General features: G+C 34.8%; 1 protein-coding gene across 1 annotated transcript in view; it reads right to left on the bottom strand.

Moving 5' to 3' along the window:
• Nucleotides 1–7936: 7936 nt before the first annotated feature.
• LOC123528172 (iron-sulfur cluster assembly 2 homolog, mitochondrial-like) overlaps nt 7937–18111 on the bottom strand; it is a 21834-nt gene continuing 11659 nt past the window's right edge. Inside the window, exons 3-4 of the mRNA XM_045307913.2 lie at nt 13107–13222; nt 7937–9440 (exon numbers count right to left, since the gene is read on the bottom strand). Coding sequence (XP_045163848.1) covers nt 9266–9440; nt 13107–13222 — 291 coding nt within the window. The 3' untranslated portion in view covers nt 7937–9265. The remainder of the gene's footprint in view (nt 9441–13106; nt 13223–18111) is intronic.

Genomic DNA, 18111 nt, shown 5'->3' with positions numbered 1-18111 from the left:
TAACTAAAATAATGTGAACGCCTGTTCAATTGAACGATATAAAACGCACATGTATTTTTTCCCGCTAAAAAATAAACAAAACTCTGACGCCACCAAAGAAAACTACACAACGCGGGAAAATATAATTCTCGTGTCCCACCAAAATAGTATGTCGCAATGAACTTATTCGCAGCACAAGCGTTTGAAGTTCGTTTTGAACATAATATCAGTTTTTTATCTGCTTTTATTGGGATAACCGTTTTTTTTAGGTTATAACAGCTGCAGAGTACCGACAAAGGCTGCAGGTGCTTAAACGAAACGTACATGCATTGACGTGTTCAAAAATAAACGATCATTAGTGCGTCGTCCTCTCAAAAATACTTTTAAATTATGTATGCGTTTACAGGATGAAATGTAAGTTTTGACATAGAATTAGGGTTTAGCCTAAAGACCCATCACACCTAACGTGAAAATCATTCTGATAGTACTGGTAAAGCTATCATGTCCAGAAATGAGACCGTGTTTTGAAGAGCATTGTCCCTTGATTATTAAGCCAGATCGGTTAAATTTGGTTGTTTCCCTTTATACCATCTTAACGCGAGTATCGACTTTTGTTAATCTCTCTTATCTTGATAATCTTGACCTTGCACTGGTTTTGTAATTAGGTGTATTGCGACAACATTGTGAAACTTTTTACACAAGCGGAGTTTATACCTTGCCCGAGGCAATTTGCAGTGTATTCCTCAAATTGGTGATTTTGAATGATAATCGGGTTTTTGTTTCAAAATTGAGAGCCGGGAAGGATATTCCCATTTTAGATATGTATTTAAACTTTTGATTTTATCTTTTAAGGGCAAAATATATGTGAATCATAAATTAAAAGTTAATTAATTAAAAAATAATTTTTGAAATTTAAATGTTTTTATTCAAACATGTAATTTAAAGTAACAGTTTTAACCTAATTTGACAAAGACGGAATTAGCTCGACGTACATGTTTATTACCAGATATACATAACATTCTTATTTCTTCAAATTGGTGATTTTGAATGATAATCTGGAATTTGTTTAAAAATTGCCAGGAAGCATATAATTCCCATTACTCAACGTATTTTTAAAATATGTATTTAATGACCTCCAGATTTGGCTAAAAATAATCTTTCTCTCAAATTGAAGTTTGTTAATACTAGAAGATGTGTTTTTGTGTCTAAAATATTTCGTCGAAACCAATAGCGCTATAGCGGAATAAGTGAATTGACTTCAAAATATAGATTTTTTTTTATAATCAAGACAGTTTACCCGAGTAAAGCGTTACAATCGCTTTTCGATTTTCGATTTTCATCATATAAAGTAAAAAAAACCCAGCAAATTCTCAAGTGTTTCCGTAATATATTTATTTCCAGATATCTATAAAAGTATTTTTTCTTGTTGTCGAACGATCTGGAGAATAGTCCCTTTAATTTTTAAAATATTTTTATGAGGGCGAAATATATGTGTATTTCGGGTCTCCTTGAAAATGTGTCTTTTCAATTTAAAAAAGTTTTTAAATATTATGGATCCGTGGCCTATAAATGCATTTTACTTTACAATAATGTGAATTTGGATTTTGAATGGTAAGATAAATTATCAAAATTTATAACTCCATATCCATAATTTAGATTTTAACTTTAACGTGTTTATGCAAGAGCCGTAATAATTGTCCCTTTATGCCGCGGGGCATGTCAGACAAACAGATACTAATCCAATTAGTAACGTTAATAAACAGAAATATGTCAGCATTCGGTTAACTTATTGTCCAACACGTTATTTGACATTATCATACATATATAATCATTACAAAAAAATAAGATAAGAAATTTTGAACAACAGTATTATAATACTTACAAACAAGAAACATGAAATTTACACCCGACCCAATGGACTTGTTATATTGACATGTACAATATTCAAGTTTAAATATGAACATGTAGTTCTATATGTTAATCAACTTTATGTTATGTTACGTTTTGATGCAATAAATAATTCTAGTTGTGAAAATGGTATTAAATGAATTAAAAAATGGAATATTTTTATTTAAACATGTAATTTAAAATAACTTTATTTTTATTTAATCTGACAATGTAATGACATTAAACACGGAATTAGATTGACACACATGTCTAGTCTAATTCAGTTTATCCGGTGTCATCAGTACACGTGTACTGTGACGGGCAAAATTTTCCAAATTAGTAAAATCAGTGATATTCAAACGTTTAGGGAAGCAAGAAGACATAAAAATAATTTAAAAATAAACTCATTGAAAGAAAGATTAACTTTTCTAGTTTACTTCAATAACTTAATAAATGTTGTGAGATGATTATAAATATAAGAATAATTCATTCTAAAAGACCATGTAAAGCTTAAAATCTGTCATTTCCTATAGAAATCAATGGGACTCGGGATCAAAATTAGTTACTTATTTCAAACGCTTAGGGAAGCAAGAAGATCATATTTTATTTTATTAAAAATTATATTGAAAGAAAGTGCAAATATTGCAGATTACTTCAATAACTTAATAAATATTGTCAGATGATGCTTTTGATGTCATTTGATGTGTTAAAGTTTTTCTCCTTCTATATTTTAATAGGCGTAAATTGACCGATAATGGCTAATCGATACACCCGATAACCTGTTTTCAAGGGAGACAATTTCGCCAATAAGCCAGCAAATTGGCTTAGATTTCTGGGTATGATTACAATAAGACAGATTGATAATTTAGGTCTCCCCTGAATTAATGTTTTATATTTACATTCGCCCTATTCTTTTCCATTGAAAATTATGACGTTTATTTCGTATGAACAGCAAAAGGAAAGGCGTGAAAGTTACGTCATCGCTGCTTAGTGATAAACGACCGCTGTTTTGACAACGTCCGTGTATAGTCAGGGAGAACGTTCCTTAGATGACGTCGCAGTTGTTCCGTCTGGTGAACTGAATGGCCAGAAAGCTGACAAAATATGTGCAATTTATAATATTATCTTGTTTACAGATGGAAAGGAAATATAATGTAAATATAAGAAATGAAACTATTTTTTCGGTGTTCATGCGAAATGAACGACAGAATAGGATCGGCAAATTAAACATGAATCGCACCGAAAAAAATCATTTCATTTTTTAACACAACTTCATCTACAAGCTTGCACAGCCAATTTCTTCTTTTGAGTAAACAATAGATGAGTAATTATCTTACACTGTAGAAACAAAGTGCGGTCTACATCAAATTAACACGTTGTCTTAACCTCACTGTCAGTTTGTAATACTTCTATTTCACAATTTTTTCATGCAAATCATGTTTAGTTACCATCATGGAAATATAAAAGAATACAGCTATTCTGTGGTGCGTCATTAACAGCACATGATGTCCTTGTTAATACATATTTACTGTGCAGTTCTGTTTATATTTTTAACTTATCAAAAGGAAGTTTTACTACAAACATTTGCACAGAATCAGCATCCAAAGATGAACAAACTGTGTCAGATACACGCCGCAATCTTTGATAAAATGCTCCGTTTTAAAGCTGAAAGTCAACCTAGAAATTCTCTCCTACCTTCGGAATATTTGGTCCTGATTTAGGCGCAGATTTTTCATGATTTTCACCGCGTTTCCGTCCTAATAAATCTTCGATCGCTTGATAATAACATGCATTTATGTCCGAAAAAAAAACAACACAGGAACCATTGTTTAATTAGTCGTAAAGAAAATGAAACACTCCATGAATGTTGTTCGGTAATTTTCGGATTTTGGCGCCCTTCGCCCAGAGGCCAGATGTGCACTTAATATTATCGATCTCCCCTAACACAAGCGAAAACTCAACGGAATTACATCGACCTCAGAACTGAACCTGGCAGCCTTCAAATCCGGTTTGTTGGATCTATCCTCAATTTTATAAACAAGGTTTCTTTCTTTCATCTAATGCACTTGTTAAAATATAAAATTGAAATTTTGAGTGCAACATCAGTACTAGCTAGTATTAAACTCCCCAGTTGTGCTTTTGCCACTGACTGCTCCGAAATGGTGCCCTACCGTGTTTCTTTGTTATTCTCGTGTAATAAATCCATTCATATACAGCTGCAGGATTTTCAGTCCTTTTATGTGCTGCGTTCTTAAAACACGACTCTGTATTTTGTACCTGTATTCTTGTGTCGCCAATAATCTATTAATGTGTGGAGCTACTTCGTTGGCTTCGAATCACCTGTTCTATGCCAAGTGTTCGAATCCTTGGTTTGAATGTACTTCTGTTAGGAAATTATCTATTTGGCTTTCAGGAAGCCAGTGCCTGCTCCTGTTTGCCTAATATGTCGGGCCATCCTCTTCTGTTTTAAAGTGAGAAAGTCTCCGTATGATGCATTGCAACTTAAAAATAACTTTAAAAACGTTAAACCAGTCTGCAACTGATCTCCATAAGTCTATAATTGATCCAAGTCCTTGGCATTGGAAACAAATGAACAAGCTGAAGATATATATACAAAATGACGTATACTGTAAGAGTTCCTTGTACATTACTGATAATATGAAATCATATGAGGGATGTTCAAAAATAGGTAGACTAGCATTACATTTGTTCACGTTATATGCATTAAAGTAAAATGGTACCATTATAACCAGAAAACCCTTTCTATTATAAAATTGTTCAACAGTACATATTGTGAAATAAACATTTTCTCTATGGCAGTCATTTTAGCTCCACTGTTAAAACATCTTCATCTCTGAACAAACATAAAACAATGCAAAACAGGAGCTCCTCCTCATGGAATATTGTATGTCCATTTACAAGCAGAATGGGATAGGACATATTGTACCATGAATGGTAACAATCGTGTTTAGTACAGGAAAAAAGGCTGAAGTGACCTTGAAATAAAATCTTAAGAAATGAGTCAAAACACATATTTATCAATGGTTTCAACTGCAAGAAGTAAGAAAACAATGCAGCCAAGATCTGAATAGACAGGATGAAATAAAATACATGTACCAGGAAGTCCTCAATAACAGTGAAAAATAAAATTCAACAATGGGCCTAGGTCTATCACCAGAAGAGGACATTGACCATCTGACACTGCTTCCGACCAAATTTGGCATAAATCCTTTAAGCACTTCATTAACAGTTATTTAAAGTTTTCTCTATATTTTTTGCTGTGGTTGTTCATAATTTAACCACTGGAACAAACTTCATGACCAGAGGTCAAGTTTTTCTCTATCTTTAGCCCTGGTGTCCTCTAAATGGGACAGAACTGAACCATTATAATGATGCCCAAGGCCAAGTTTGATGAAGATCCATCATGTAGGCTATCAAAAGAGGTCATTAATTTTTTTTTCCGTATTTAAGTTTGGTGACCGCTACAAGGGGCAAAGGTGAACCATTTGAACAAATTTGATAAAGGTCAAATTCAGGATGCTACTTGGTGTAATTGTGAACAGAAGTTTCAGATGTGAAAATGTTAACACAGGATACAGGACCACGAACTACGGACCAATACCTGTACTATTAGCTCATCCTGAACAAAGTTCAGATGAGCAAGTATGTCAGAGGGGCATTAGACATAAAAACCTATAAATATAAACTCATTTTTAGTCCACAGGTTTATTATGTCTCTATACTAATACAATCCACTCCACTCTTACATTTTAGTACATACTTCTATGAAGCCACCTGTTTGACTTTTCAGACAGTTGCTAGTCTGTCTGAGGTCAATTTCAAATCAAGTAAAAGTTTACCTCATTCTTTTGACATCATAAAGGTCACAGTCTGATCTTTAAAAATAAGAGAAACTGTAACTTACTTGATGCATATCACTTTAAGTGACAGCTAATAATAAAGATTTGACCTTTTGATCTAAAACAATGATGTGTTGAGGACACCTGCTATCTTTTTTACTTTGTAGGTTTAAAGTTTAGCCTATTTACAGCAGTACATTATAATCTAGAGCATTGCCACTGATGTTCTGTTTGAAGTAAACATGTTACAAATGATCAAACTAAAAGGTAGAACTTCTATTGCATGATTCATGAGAAGCTGTTTAAAGGAGTTTTTTTTTTATTTAGCTCTGTGGCCCTGAAAAGTAACCATTTGAATTAACTTGAGAAAGGACCATATGGGTACGTGGTTCTGGGACAATCTATGTATGAAAAGAATTGGAACCACTACCTTACCCTTGCATGATCGTAAGAGGCGACTAATAGGGTCTTAACACTTGGTTTTGCTGTAACTCTGTGATTCCAGCAGGTATACAAATTTTGATTCCATACCTCATGTTTTTATTTCGATGTAAATGAGATGTCGAACCAAAATTTGTAGTCCTGTTTGGCGCCATATAACCTATACTGCGTTGGTGCACCATAAAACCCAAATAAATAAATAAATATGAGGATGCTAGGGATGAAAAAGTTTGTGTGCAATTCATCAAGTGGTTCAGGAGATGATCTTTAAAGATTTTTTTATATTTTTAGCTTTGGTAGTCCCTAAAAGGGCCATGCATAATCACTAGAACAGAGGACCATAAACGCAGAGCCATTCATGGATTAACCAGAAGAAATTGTTTAAAACAGCCTTCTATTTTTAGCTCTAGCTGCCCCTAAAAATGGTCAAGTGGAATTATTTGAACAAACTTAAGAGTAGACTTTGACAGGATGTGGTTCAAAAGCTGTGTAAAAAAAAATTGTTTTTCTATTTTTAGCTTTGGTTGTCCTTAAAAGGGGTCAGGATGAATCATTTGAACAAACTTCAACTTGATCCATACAAGGATGCAACAGACCAAGTGTGGTGCAGATCTGAGAAGGTGTCATTTTAAGGTTTTTCTATTTTTAGCTTTAACTTTCCCTGAAAGGGGTCAATTGGCTCCATTTAAACAAACTTGATACAGGACCTTAAAGGGATCTTACTAGGATGCTACATAACAAGTTTGGTGTAATGCTGGGCAGTAGTTTGAAAGGAGATGTTTTAAGTCAAAATGTTGAAGCCTTACCATCTACCTATGCTTATAGCTTTACCCCAACCCTATGGTCTAGTCGAGCTGAAAATCAAGTTGAAAATGTGGTCTCTAGTGGTAACAACAGTTTTTTATATTTTCTAAACTGATCTAGTTTTTGACCCTAGATGACCCAGTATCAAACTTGCCCAAGATTTTAACGAGGGAAAGATTCCGACCAAGTTTCATTAAGACCCAAATTGTGAATTAAACAATTCAATCATCGACAACACATGACAGCAACAGGTGACTCATCAGTTCATTTTCAGCACTTACTGCTTAGGTGAGCCAAACATTTAGAGTATCTTTACCTATTGCTGTTGGAGCATTTTCAAGAAAAATACAGTCATTACAAGATATATCTGAATTTAAAATGGCACTATAAATGGAAACACACATACATTTTAGTACTTTATTGATACATTTATCGATGCTGTATATACAAGTTTGGTCTTCGTGACCAGCTGAAATTCACCGTGATGCATCAAGTACTTGAGCATCATTGCACAAAATCATGTTTGTCATCAATAGAGGTAAAAAGCGCTCATAAGACAAACTTTATATGTAAAAAAAATGGCCACAATCTTAGCTGATTTCAACGAAGAGTTTTCTAACTTGGATATGTAAATACATTGATAAGTAATAAACCTTGTGTAGTTTCTATCCAAAATATGTATTTGTTACTGAGATAAAGCTCAACAGTTGACTCACAGTCATAAAGGGCCATAACTTACATTAAATTCAAACAAGACTTGATAACTGTAAAGCCTTGTGTTTAGTTTCCATCCAATACAATGGTTACTGTGATATAGCCTTGCATGTAAAACTTTAACCAGTGTGACTCTGAAGATAACAACAATGGCCTGGTTAGTAAAAGTGCTCTCACTATTCTTCAAATAATCAAGTCAATATGGTCAGTAACACCATGACAACTGTATCAAAACACAAAAAACACATTCAAAATTTTGTTTATGTTGTATATTGTATTATCAGTCAACAACTTTACAACATATTTTATCTAACAGTAAATTTATAACAAACAACAAAACATGTACTGTGAATTCATTTAAATTCGCTGGCATAAAATTTCGTGCAAACGTGAAAAATGGCTGTTTCGCGCCGGCTTTAATTCGCGCATTTTCAATTTATAAATGAAAAAATATAATTAAAAAATAATAACAGCGCGGTCTTAAATTCGCGCATCGCTCCTAGCGCGAAATACGCGAAAATTCGTCCTACGCAAATAAAAATGATTTCACAGTATTATAAAAGAAAAGCAATAACATCATTTAGACGGATATCAAAGTTAAAGCAGCATTCAAAACCAGAAAAAACTTCTCTTTTCAAATTGATAAAAAAGTTTCAGAAGTATCAAGTTTAAATGTTTTAAACAATCTTGCTACATTTTTTTTGTAGGGAGGATGTGCTTCAAGACTTACATGGCGACTTTCCCAGCTTTTGATGTCGGAGAAAGACTCCAGGTGTCCTACTGAGCATTGTTTCTGGCACGGGCAGGCACCTGGGTAGGACCACCACTCTTCCACAAGCCAGAGGATGGCTTCCTCACATGAAGAATTATACACCCCAAGTGAGGTTTTGAACTCACAGCAATGTGGGAAAAGTAATTAGAAGTCAGTGACCTGAACCACATAACTACTATGGCCACGAGTTTGGTATAAAAAAATCAATTTGAAATTAATTTCATATACAGTCAAACCTGCCATAGAAACCACCTGGATTAAGCAGCAACTTGCCATAAACATTCTCTCATTAGCTAGGCTTAATACATGCTTGACTGAGGTTACAATTATAGGGAAATTAATTTTTGTTCAATTCTTACAATTGTAGAATAAATTCACGGACATACACTAAAAATAAAAACCTATATCTTTTTTTCCCCTCGCCATTAAACTTTATGAAACTTTTTTCTTATCTTCTTTTTCATGAACTTTTCTGAGTTCTGACACAACTATAACTTTAATGTAATATCATTATGAAACAATTAACAGGCAGGTCAAACCACAACATTTTTATGTAACAGATATGACTTTTTGACCTTAGTTACTCAGGTTTAATCTATTTGTTCAATATCAACAAAGTAATTTCCTAAACCATATACATTTGAATAGTATTTCTCCACAAATCATAATGTTACAATGCTTATATGTAAAGTTTGGGGACAAAACTTCTAGCAAATACAATGGCATTTGTTTATGAAACAATTAAATAAATCCGTACACAATTGCAGATTAAAGTCCTTTTCAGGTTTTCTTTTCATTATTTTTTTATTCATAATTTAAGAGCAAAAGAAGCTCCACATGAACATCCTTGCTCTGCCTGTGGATTTTCTATAACACGAAATGCAGCCTTTATTAATTCTTCATGATAGTCTATTGTTGATCCTTTGATGAAATCTAAAGATTCTTTGTCCACAACAATTTTTGCTCCATCACGCTCAAATATTCTGAAAAATATAGTTCATATGACATACTGGACAAGAAATAAACAATATGTTGAAATTTCAGATGAATAAAAAGTTAAAAATGCTGAATTGTTAAAAGTTGATATTTGTGCATAACAGTTCAAGACCAAAATTGTTCAGGAAAGGAATGTAACAACCCCTCATTGCACAGGGCAGCTGTATTTCAAAACACAAACAAGAGAGATAAGAAACATTGCTTAATCTTTTTTTTTCTTTCTCAACCTATGACTTAAGTCTGACCAGATCGAGAAGTACAATCATGGTATGTAGGATACAATATTTTAAAGCAAAAAGTTTTGTACTTAATGAATGAACTCTAAGCACCAAATAACAGTAAAATAATGAAGTAAGCTCCATGAAAGGAAACCTAGATCATCACGAAAAGTTTCAGTGGTCTGGGAAAATTAGCACATGTTTAATGCACTTAAAAATTAGATGTCAAATTTAGAACAAAATATTTTAAACATCTGTTTAATCTTTACCCTGTTATATTTCTAGAACGAACTAGTCCATCATTCAATTTGGACAGTATGATACTATCACTTATTATTCAAAGGGGTCTTCACTGAAAATTTACTGACTTATTGCAAACAGTTCAGACCATGATCAGCCTGCATGGCTGATCTTGGTCTGCACAGTGGTCGCAAAGACAAAGACACTTGCTCCCAGCAAGCTATAGGTTAAAAATCTGTTTAATAAATATCTTTTAATTACCTTATTTATTTCTTAAATTGTCTGTAATAGTGGAAAATGTTTCAGAGTCTGGTGTGTCTTAGTTTGATTAAATATTTTTGTATAATAATTGACTCAAATATGACAGATTGTGTATAATCTTTAGAAGGGTATCAAATCAACCAGTCTGACCTGGAAATAGTGCAGCCATATTTGATATTACTTTTTTACATAAAAGACATATCAGAATCAAAATAAGGTATAGCAGATATATGTTTTAATTAATCCAAACACTCTTTTCTTTGTATTAAGATTAACTAATTTATTTCTTTAGATGCAACCTTTTGTTTTGAAATATTTTATTCTAAATCTCTTTTGCTTACCTTTTTGTGAAGCAAGGTATATTACTTATTATAATATTCTCAATATTCTAAACTTTAACTTGAGGATCTGTTTATTGGATATAAAATCAGTACATGTAAACTTCTATTGCCAAAATTCATATATCTTTGAAATGTAACTGAAATAAATAAAAAAACAAGAGGGCAAAGATGGCCCTAGGTCGCTCACCTATGAAACACTCCATAACAGTGTAAAACATGTTTGACCTAGTGATTTCATGGAAAAAAATATTCTGACCAATTTTCATTAAGATTGGACCAAAAAATTGGTCTCTTGTGATAAAACAAGCATTTTCTTAGATTATGATATGACCTAGTTTTTGACCCTAGATGACCCATGTTCAAACTCGACCTAGATTTTATCATGGCAATCATTCTGACCAAAATTCATGAAGATCAATTGAAAAATACAGCCTCTATCATATACACAAGTTTTTTCTTTGATTTGACCAAGTGACCTAGTTTTTGACCTCAGATGACCCTTATTCAAATTCGACCTAGATTTCATTAAGGCAATCATCCTGACCAAATTTCATAAAAATCAATTGAAAAAAACAGTCTCTATTGCATACACAAGATTTTTCTTTAATTTGACCTAGTGACCTAGTTTTTGACCTCAGATAACCCATATTCAAACTCGACCTAGATTTCATCAAGGCAATCACTCTGACCAAATTTTGTGAAGATCAATTGAAAACTACATCCTCTATTGCATACACAATGTTTTTCTTCGATTTGACCTAGTGACCTAAATTTTGACCCCAGATGACCCATTTTCGAACTCAGCCTAGATTTTATCAAGGTAATCATTCTGGCTAAATTTCATGAAGATCAGTTGAAAAATACAGCCTCTATCGCATACACAAGGTTTATCCTTGATTTGACCTAGTAACCTAGTTTTTGATCCCAGATGACCCATTTTCAAACTCGGCCTAGATTATATCATGGTAATCATTCTGACCAAAATTCATGAAGATCAATTGAAAAATACCGCCTCTAACGCATACACAAGGTTTTTCTTTGATATGACCTAGTGACCTAGTTTTTGACCCGAGATGACCCATTTTCGAACTCGGCCTAGATTTCATCAAGGCAATCATTCTGACCAATATTCATGAAGATCAATTGAAAAATACAGCCTCTATCGCATACACAAGGTTTTTCTTTGATTTGACCTAGTGACCTAGTTTTTGACCCGAGATGACCCATTTTCGAACTCGGCCTAGATTTCATCAAGGTTATCATTCTGACCAATATTCATGAAGAATAATTGAAAAATACAGCCTCTATCACATACACAAGGTTTTTCTTTGATTTGACCTAGTGACCTAGTTTTTGATCCGAGATGACCCATTTTCGAACTCGGCCTAGATTTCATCAAGGTTATCATTCTGACCAATATTCATGAAGATTAGTTGAAAAATAAAGTCTCTATCGCATACACAAGGTTTTTCTTTGATTTGACCTAGTGACCTATTTTTTGACCCGAGATGACCCATTTTCGAACTCGGCCTAGATTTCATCAAGGTTATCATTCTGACCAATATTCATGAAGATTAATTGAAAAATACAGCCTCTATCTCATACACAAGCTAAATGTTGATGGACAGACGACAGACGCCGGACATCGAGTGATCAGAAAAACTCACCTGAGCATTGCTCAGGTGAGCTAAAAACAACAACACATGTCAACCAGACTTCAAGGTTAAAAAAGTAAGATTGGAGAAGATTGGTCAATATCAATACTGTGTTAAGAACTGACCAATCATATCATTATGTAATATAGTTTTTAACCCTAATCATGCTGGACATGATTAATTCTGCCTTTGTGACCAGTGCAGATCAAGATCAGCCTGCACATTCATTCAGTCTGATCATGATCTGCACTGTTCGCATACACAAAAACCTTGTGTATGCGATATCTTTTTGGTATGCACCCCTTTTAACAGTTAATGGTACTGTCCAAATTGAAAGATGGACAAGTTCATTATAGAAATTAAGCAGGGTAAGGGTTAAAGTTGTCTCCAAGATTCTTTAGACTGGTCTCCAAAATCCGTTGTATTGTAACCTACAGCTTCGTTCTCTCTAGAGTGGGGGAGACCATTGCTTCACTCTCTGGCCAAGACATACCAAAGATAAAGATAATGGTATTAGTATGGCACTCAGCATTTAGAGGGTAGTCTAAGGATTGGTCAGCCCTATCTCAGTAATGCGACTGGATGGGATTTCATGTTATGTGTCTACAACCTGATATTCCAGTAAGGCAGAACTACAAAACTGGGCATTGTGCTCAATGCTACAATTAGACACTGTTGTTTAACCCTTACCATGCTGGAAATGATTGATTCTGCCTTTGCGACCAGTGCAGACCAAGATCGTCTGCACTGTTAGCTATTCAGTCAGTAAATTTTCAGTAAACACCCCTTCAAATAATAAATGGTACTGTCCAAATTAAAAGATGGACAAGTTTATTATAGAAATTTAGCAGGGTAAGGGTTAATGACTGGGAATTTGCTGAAAAAGACTCTGAACCCAAACACACACACTGCTTTCATATATAAGTGTTAATTTATACCTGTCATCTTCTGTGATATCTTTACTCAGTTCAAACTGATACTGGAACCCCGAGCATCCCCCGCCCTCAACAACCACACGCAAATATGAATCATCATTCTTTATCTTATTCAGTCTCTGAAAAACAAAATACTAGAGCTTATATATTTATAAATATTTGCAACAGAATTATTGACCTTGTGCCATATGATGGGGACGATGATTGTTTTTGTTTGTTTTGGGTTTAACGCCGTTTTTCAACAGTATTTCAGTTATGTAACGGCGGGCAGTTAACCTAACCAGTGTTCCTGGATTCTGTACAAGTACAAACCTGTTCTCCGCAAGTAACTGCCAAATTCCCCACATGAAACATAGGTCGAGGTTGAATGATTTCAGACACGATGTCTTTTATCAAATCGTCACGGAGAACATACCCCGCCTCGCCCAGGGCTCGAACACATGACTCAGCAATCCATAGATCTGCGCTCTCCCTATTGAGCTAAGTGGCCTGGCCTGGGACGATGATGTGGAAGAACTATTTAAGATTTAATCAAATTCATTAAGTAATAACAGTGTACCACAATAAACTGAAACTCTAAGTAAAAAGGGGGCATACTTCATTAAATACTGGTGCAAGAGTTATGGGCCTTGTGTCAGATGATTTGGGTGATGATGTGGTACAATTATTTAAAGTTTTAATCAAACCTGTTTGGTAATAATAGAGATAGAGTGGAAGTGCATCAAAACTTTAAGTTGAAATTTTAAGTAAAAAGGGGTGTAATTCATAAAATATTGGTGTGAGAGTTAATGTCCTTGTGTCATTTGATGTGGGTGATGATGTAGTACAACTATTTAAAGTTTGAATCAAATCTGTTTGGTAAAAATAGAGATAGAATGAAAGTGCATCAACACTTAAACCTGAAATTTTAAGTAAAAAGGGGGATAACTCATTAAATATAGGTATCACAGTTATTGCCCTTGTGTCAAATGATGGAGGTGATGATGCCAATTAATTATTTTAAGCTTGAATTAAATCCCATTGATATAACAGAGATATAGTGAAAATGCATCAAAATTCACATAAAATTCTAAGTAAAAAGGGGGCACAATTCATGCAAAATTAGAGCCAGAGTTATGGACCTTGTGTCATAAGATGTCAAACAACTTTTTTAAGTTTGAATCAAATCCATTCAGTAACAAGAGTTCGTAGAACCCGAAATGTCCCCCTTGATGCATCTAGTAATTGCACCAGGAACAGAAATCATTTTGTCACTTTACACAAAAGTTCTACTGTTCTGGGTAAATATGACCTTGACCTTTGACCTATTGACCTTAAAATAAACAGAGGTCATCTGCTGGTCATGATCAACCTCCCTATTAAATTTCTTTATCCTATGCTTAAGTGTTCTCAAGTTATTGTCCAGAAATGGTTTAACTGTTCTGGGTCACTGTGATCTTGACCTTTGACCTACTGACTTTAAAATCAATGGGGGTCATCTGCTGGTCATGATCAACCTCCCTGTCAACTTTCATGATCCTAGACTAAAGCATACTTGAGTTATCATCTGGAAACCGTTTAACTGTTCCGTGTCACTATGACCTTGACCTTTGACCTATTGATCTCAAAATCAATAGGGGTCATCTGCTGGTGATGACCAGCCTTCCTGTCAACTTTCATGATCCTAGGCTTAAGCGTTCTTGAGTTATCATCCGGAAACCGTTTAACTGTTCTGGGTCACTGTGACCTTGACCTTTGACCTACTGATCTCAAAATCAGTAGGGGTTATGACCAATCTCCCTATCAAATTTCATGATCCAAGGCCCAAGCGTTCTTGAGTTATCATCCAGAAATGGATTGGTCTACATACTGACAGACCGACTGACCAACGTCTGCAAAACAATATACCCACCTTCTTCGAAGGGGGGCATAATAAGTGAGATAGAGTGAAAGTGCACCAAAACTTTAACTTGAAATTCTAAGTGAAAGGAGGATAATTCATAAAATCTTGGCGTGAGAGTTATGACCACTGTGTCGTATGATGTGGGTGATGGTGAGAAATAACTATTTAAGTTTGAAGTAAATCCATGAAGTAATAACAGACATAAAGAGAAAGTGTATCAAAACTTTAACCAAGGTGCAGACGCGGAAAGACGCCAATGCCGGGTCGAGTTGGATAGCTTTCCATACTTCTTATAGTCAAGCTAAAAACTGGACAACACTTGGCAATGGATGACCAAACACAGGCCAATAAGAGCTGTCCTTGCGTGCTTGACAATTGATATGTTGAACAAGGGCTTTAAATTTCTAAAAAGGGCTCTGATTTACAATTATTCAATCAAGTATTATTTCAGTAGGTTTGATCTCTGGGAAGCATTGTGTGCAGTTTCAATACAAAATATATTATTATTACTGAGATACAATTTGATAGTTGGATGCAAAACTTTAACCGAAAAAGGGCCATAATTTATGTTGAATTAAATCAAAAGTTATCTAAACTTGCTTCTTTTAGCAGGTTTCATGACTAGGAATCCTCCTGTGAAGTTTCAAACAAACATAAGCAATGGTTACTAATATATAACCTTGCAAACAGAAGTACAACCAAGGTGTGACACTGATGCTCCACTTAGTACTTAGGGGTGTGGGGTGGGGGAGGGGGGAGAGGGGAGAAAATAATGTACAATATAACAAGAGTTCACAGAGTGATCTTGGCGCCCACCACTGAGCCATTTTTGAATGTTCCAATTTCAAGACTAGCTCACGGTCAAATTTCATTTCGGTACACAACACTGTGCATGTGGTCCATGCATGTGGTCCAAATTTGAAAGCTGTAGCTTGAGAAATGTGAAAGTAGGTCACAAGATCAATTTCAAGGTCAAAGTTCATTTCAGTATACAAAATTATGCATGTGCTTCAAATCTGGAGGCTGCAGCTTGAGAAATGTGAAAATAGGTACTAGGTAAAAATCAATGTCAAATTTCAATTCAGAACATAAAAATATGCATGTGGTCCAAATTTGAAGCCTGTACCTTCAAAAATGTGAAAGTAGGTCAATGTCAAAGTTTTTTCGGTACACAAAACTATGCATGTGGTCCAAATTTGAAGGCTGGTCCAAATTTGAAGCCTGTACCTTCAAAAATGTGAAAGTAGGTCACTAGGTCAATGTCAAGGTCAAAGTTTTTTTGGTACACAAAACTATGCATGTGGTCCAAATTTAAAGGCTGTAGCTTGAGAAATGTGACAGTAGGTCACTAGGTCAAAAACAAGGTCAAATTTCATTTCGGAAAACACGAAACTATTCATGTGGTCCAAATTTGAAGCCTGTACCTTCCAAAATGTGAAAGTAGGTCACTAGGTCAATGTCAAGGTCAAAGTTTTTTTCCAGTGCACAGAACCATGCATGTGGTCCAAATCTGAAGGCTGTAGCTTGAGAAATGTGAAAGTAAGTCACTAGGTCAAAATCAAGGTCAAATTTCATTTTGGAACATGAAACTATCTACGTGGTCCAAATTTGAAGCCTGTACCTTAAAAAATGTGAAAGTAGGTCACTAGGTCAATGTCAAGGTCAAAGTTTTTTTCGGTACACAAAACTATGCATGTGGTCCAAATTTGAAGGCTGTAGCTTGAAAAATGTGAAAGTAGGTCACTAGGTCAAAATCAAGGTCAAATTTCATTTCATAACACGAAACTATGCATGTGGTCTAAATTTGAAGCCTGTACCTTCAAAAATGCGAAATTATGTCAAAGTTTTTTCCGGTGCACAAAACTATGCATGTGGTCCAAATTTGAAGGCTGTAGCTACAGAAATGTGAAAGTAGGTCACTAGGTCAAAATCAAGGTCAACTCATGTCAAGGTTCATCTTGCCACTCAAAACTATACATGTGGTCCAAATTTGAATGTTGTAGGTTATTGACAAGAAAAAAAGCTTTTCCCTATATAAGTCTATATGAACCATGTGACCCCAGGGCGGGGCCATATCTGAACAAACATGGTAGAGAACCACTAGATGATGCTACATTAAATATATATGAGCCCTAGGCTTTGTGGTTTGGACAAGAAGATTTTCAAAGTTTTTCCCTATATAAGTCTATGTAAACCATATGACCCCCAGGGCGGGGCCATATTTGACCCTAGGGGGATAATTTGAACAATCTTAGTAGAAGACCACTAGATGATGTCACATACAAAATATCAAAGCCCTGGGCCCTGTCACTTTGGACAAGAGGTTTTTCAAAGTTTTTCCCTATATAAGTCTACATAAACCATGTGACCCCCGGGGCGGGGCCATATTTGACCCCAGGGAAATAATTTGAAACATCTTGGTAGAGGACCATTAGATGATGCTTCATACCAAATATCAATGCCCTAGGCTCTGTGGTTTTGGACAAGAAGATTTTCATAGTTTTTCCCTATATAAATCTATGTAAATTATAGAAATAAACAAAGGACCATAACTCACTCAAAAATTGTTGAACCAGTCTGATTTTCAGGGGGACACAACAAGGGTACCAAGACATCATTCTGACAAAGTTTGGTCAAAATCCCCCCAGTACTTTCTGAGGAGATGCAATAACGAGAAATTCTTAATGGAAGGACTGACGGACGGACGGACGCAGAGTGATTTGAATAGCCCACCATCTGATGATGGTGGGCTAAAAACATGCAGTAGGATGAAGTATAAGCAACTGTTTGTGAAAATGTCAAGCAAAGTTTGCATATTCTGTAGGTAGCATCAACTACTTACAACAACATTAAATGATCAGCAACATTCTGCACAGAATATGCAAACATTCTTTTTTTCAGCAAGTTTAATGGATGATTACTAAATACAGGTTTGACAGTAATTCAATAATACAACAGCTGCTCAATCTTTGGCCTTCTACAAAGTGAAGGTAAGTGGAAAAGTTCCAAAACTTTTCATGACAGATATAGTTATTTATAGATGTAGCCTGAAAGTATGACATTTCAAACGGTTGCCCTTTCTGTTTAAGTCCAATTCTTTTGTAAGAGTCACAGGTTATATAACAT

Source organism: Mercenaria mercenaria, chromosome 1 (assembly GCF_021730395.1).
Source record: "Mercenaria mercenaria strain notata chromosome 1, MADL_Memer_1, whole genome shotgun sequence".
Lineage (NCBI taxonomy): Eukaryota > Metazoa > Mollusca > Bivalvia > Venerida > Veneridae > Mercenaria > Mercenaria mercenaria.
This window is presented reverse-complemented; position numbering and strand designations above follow the sequence as displayed.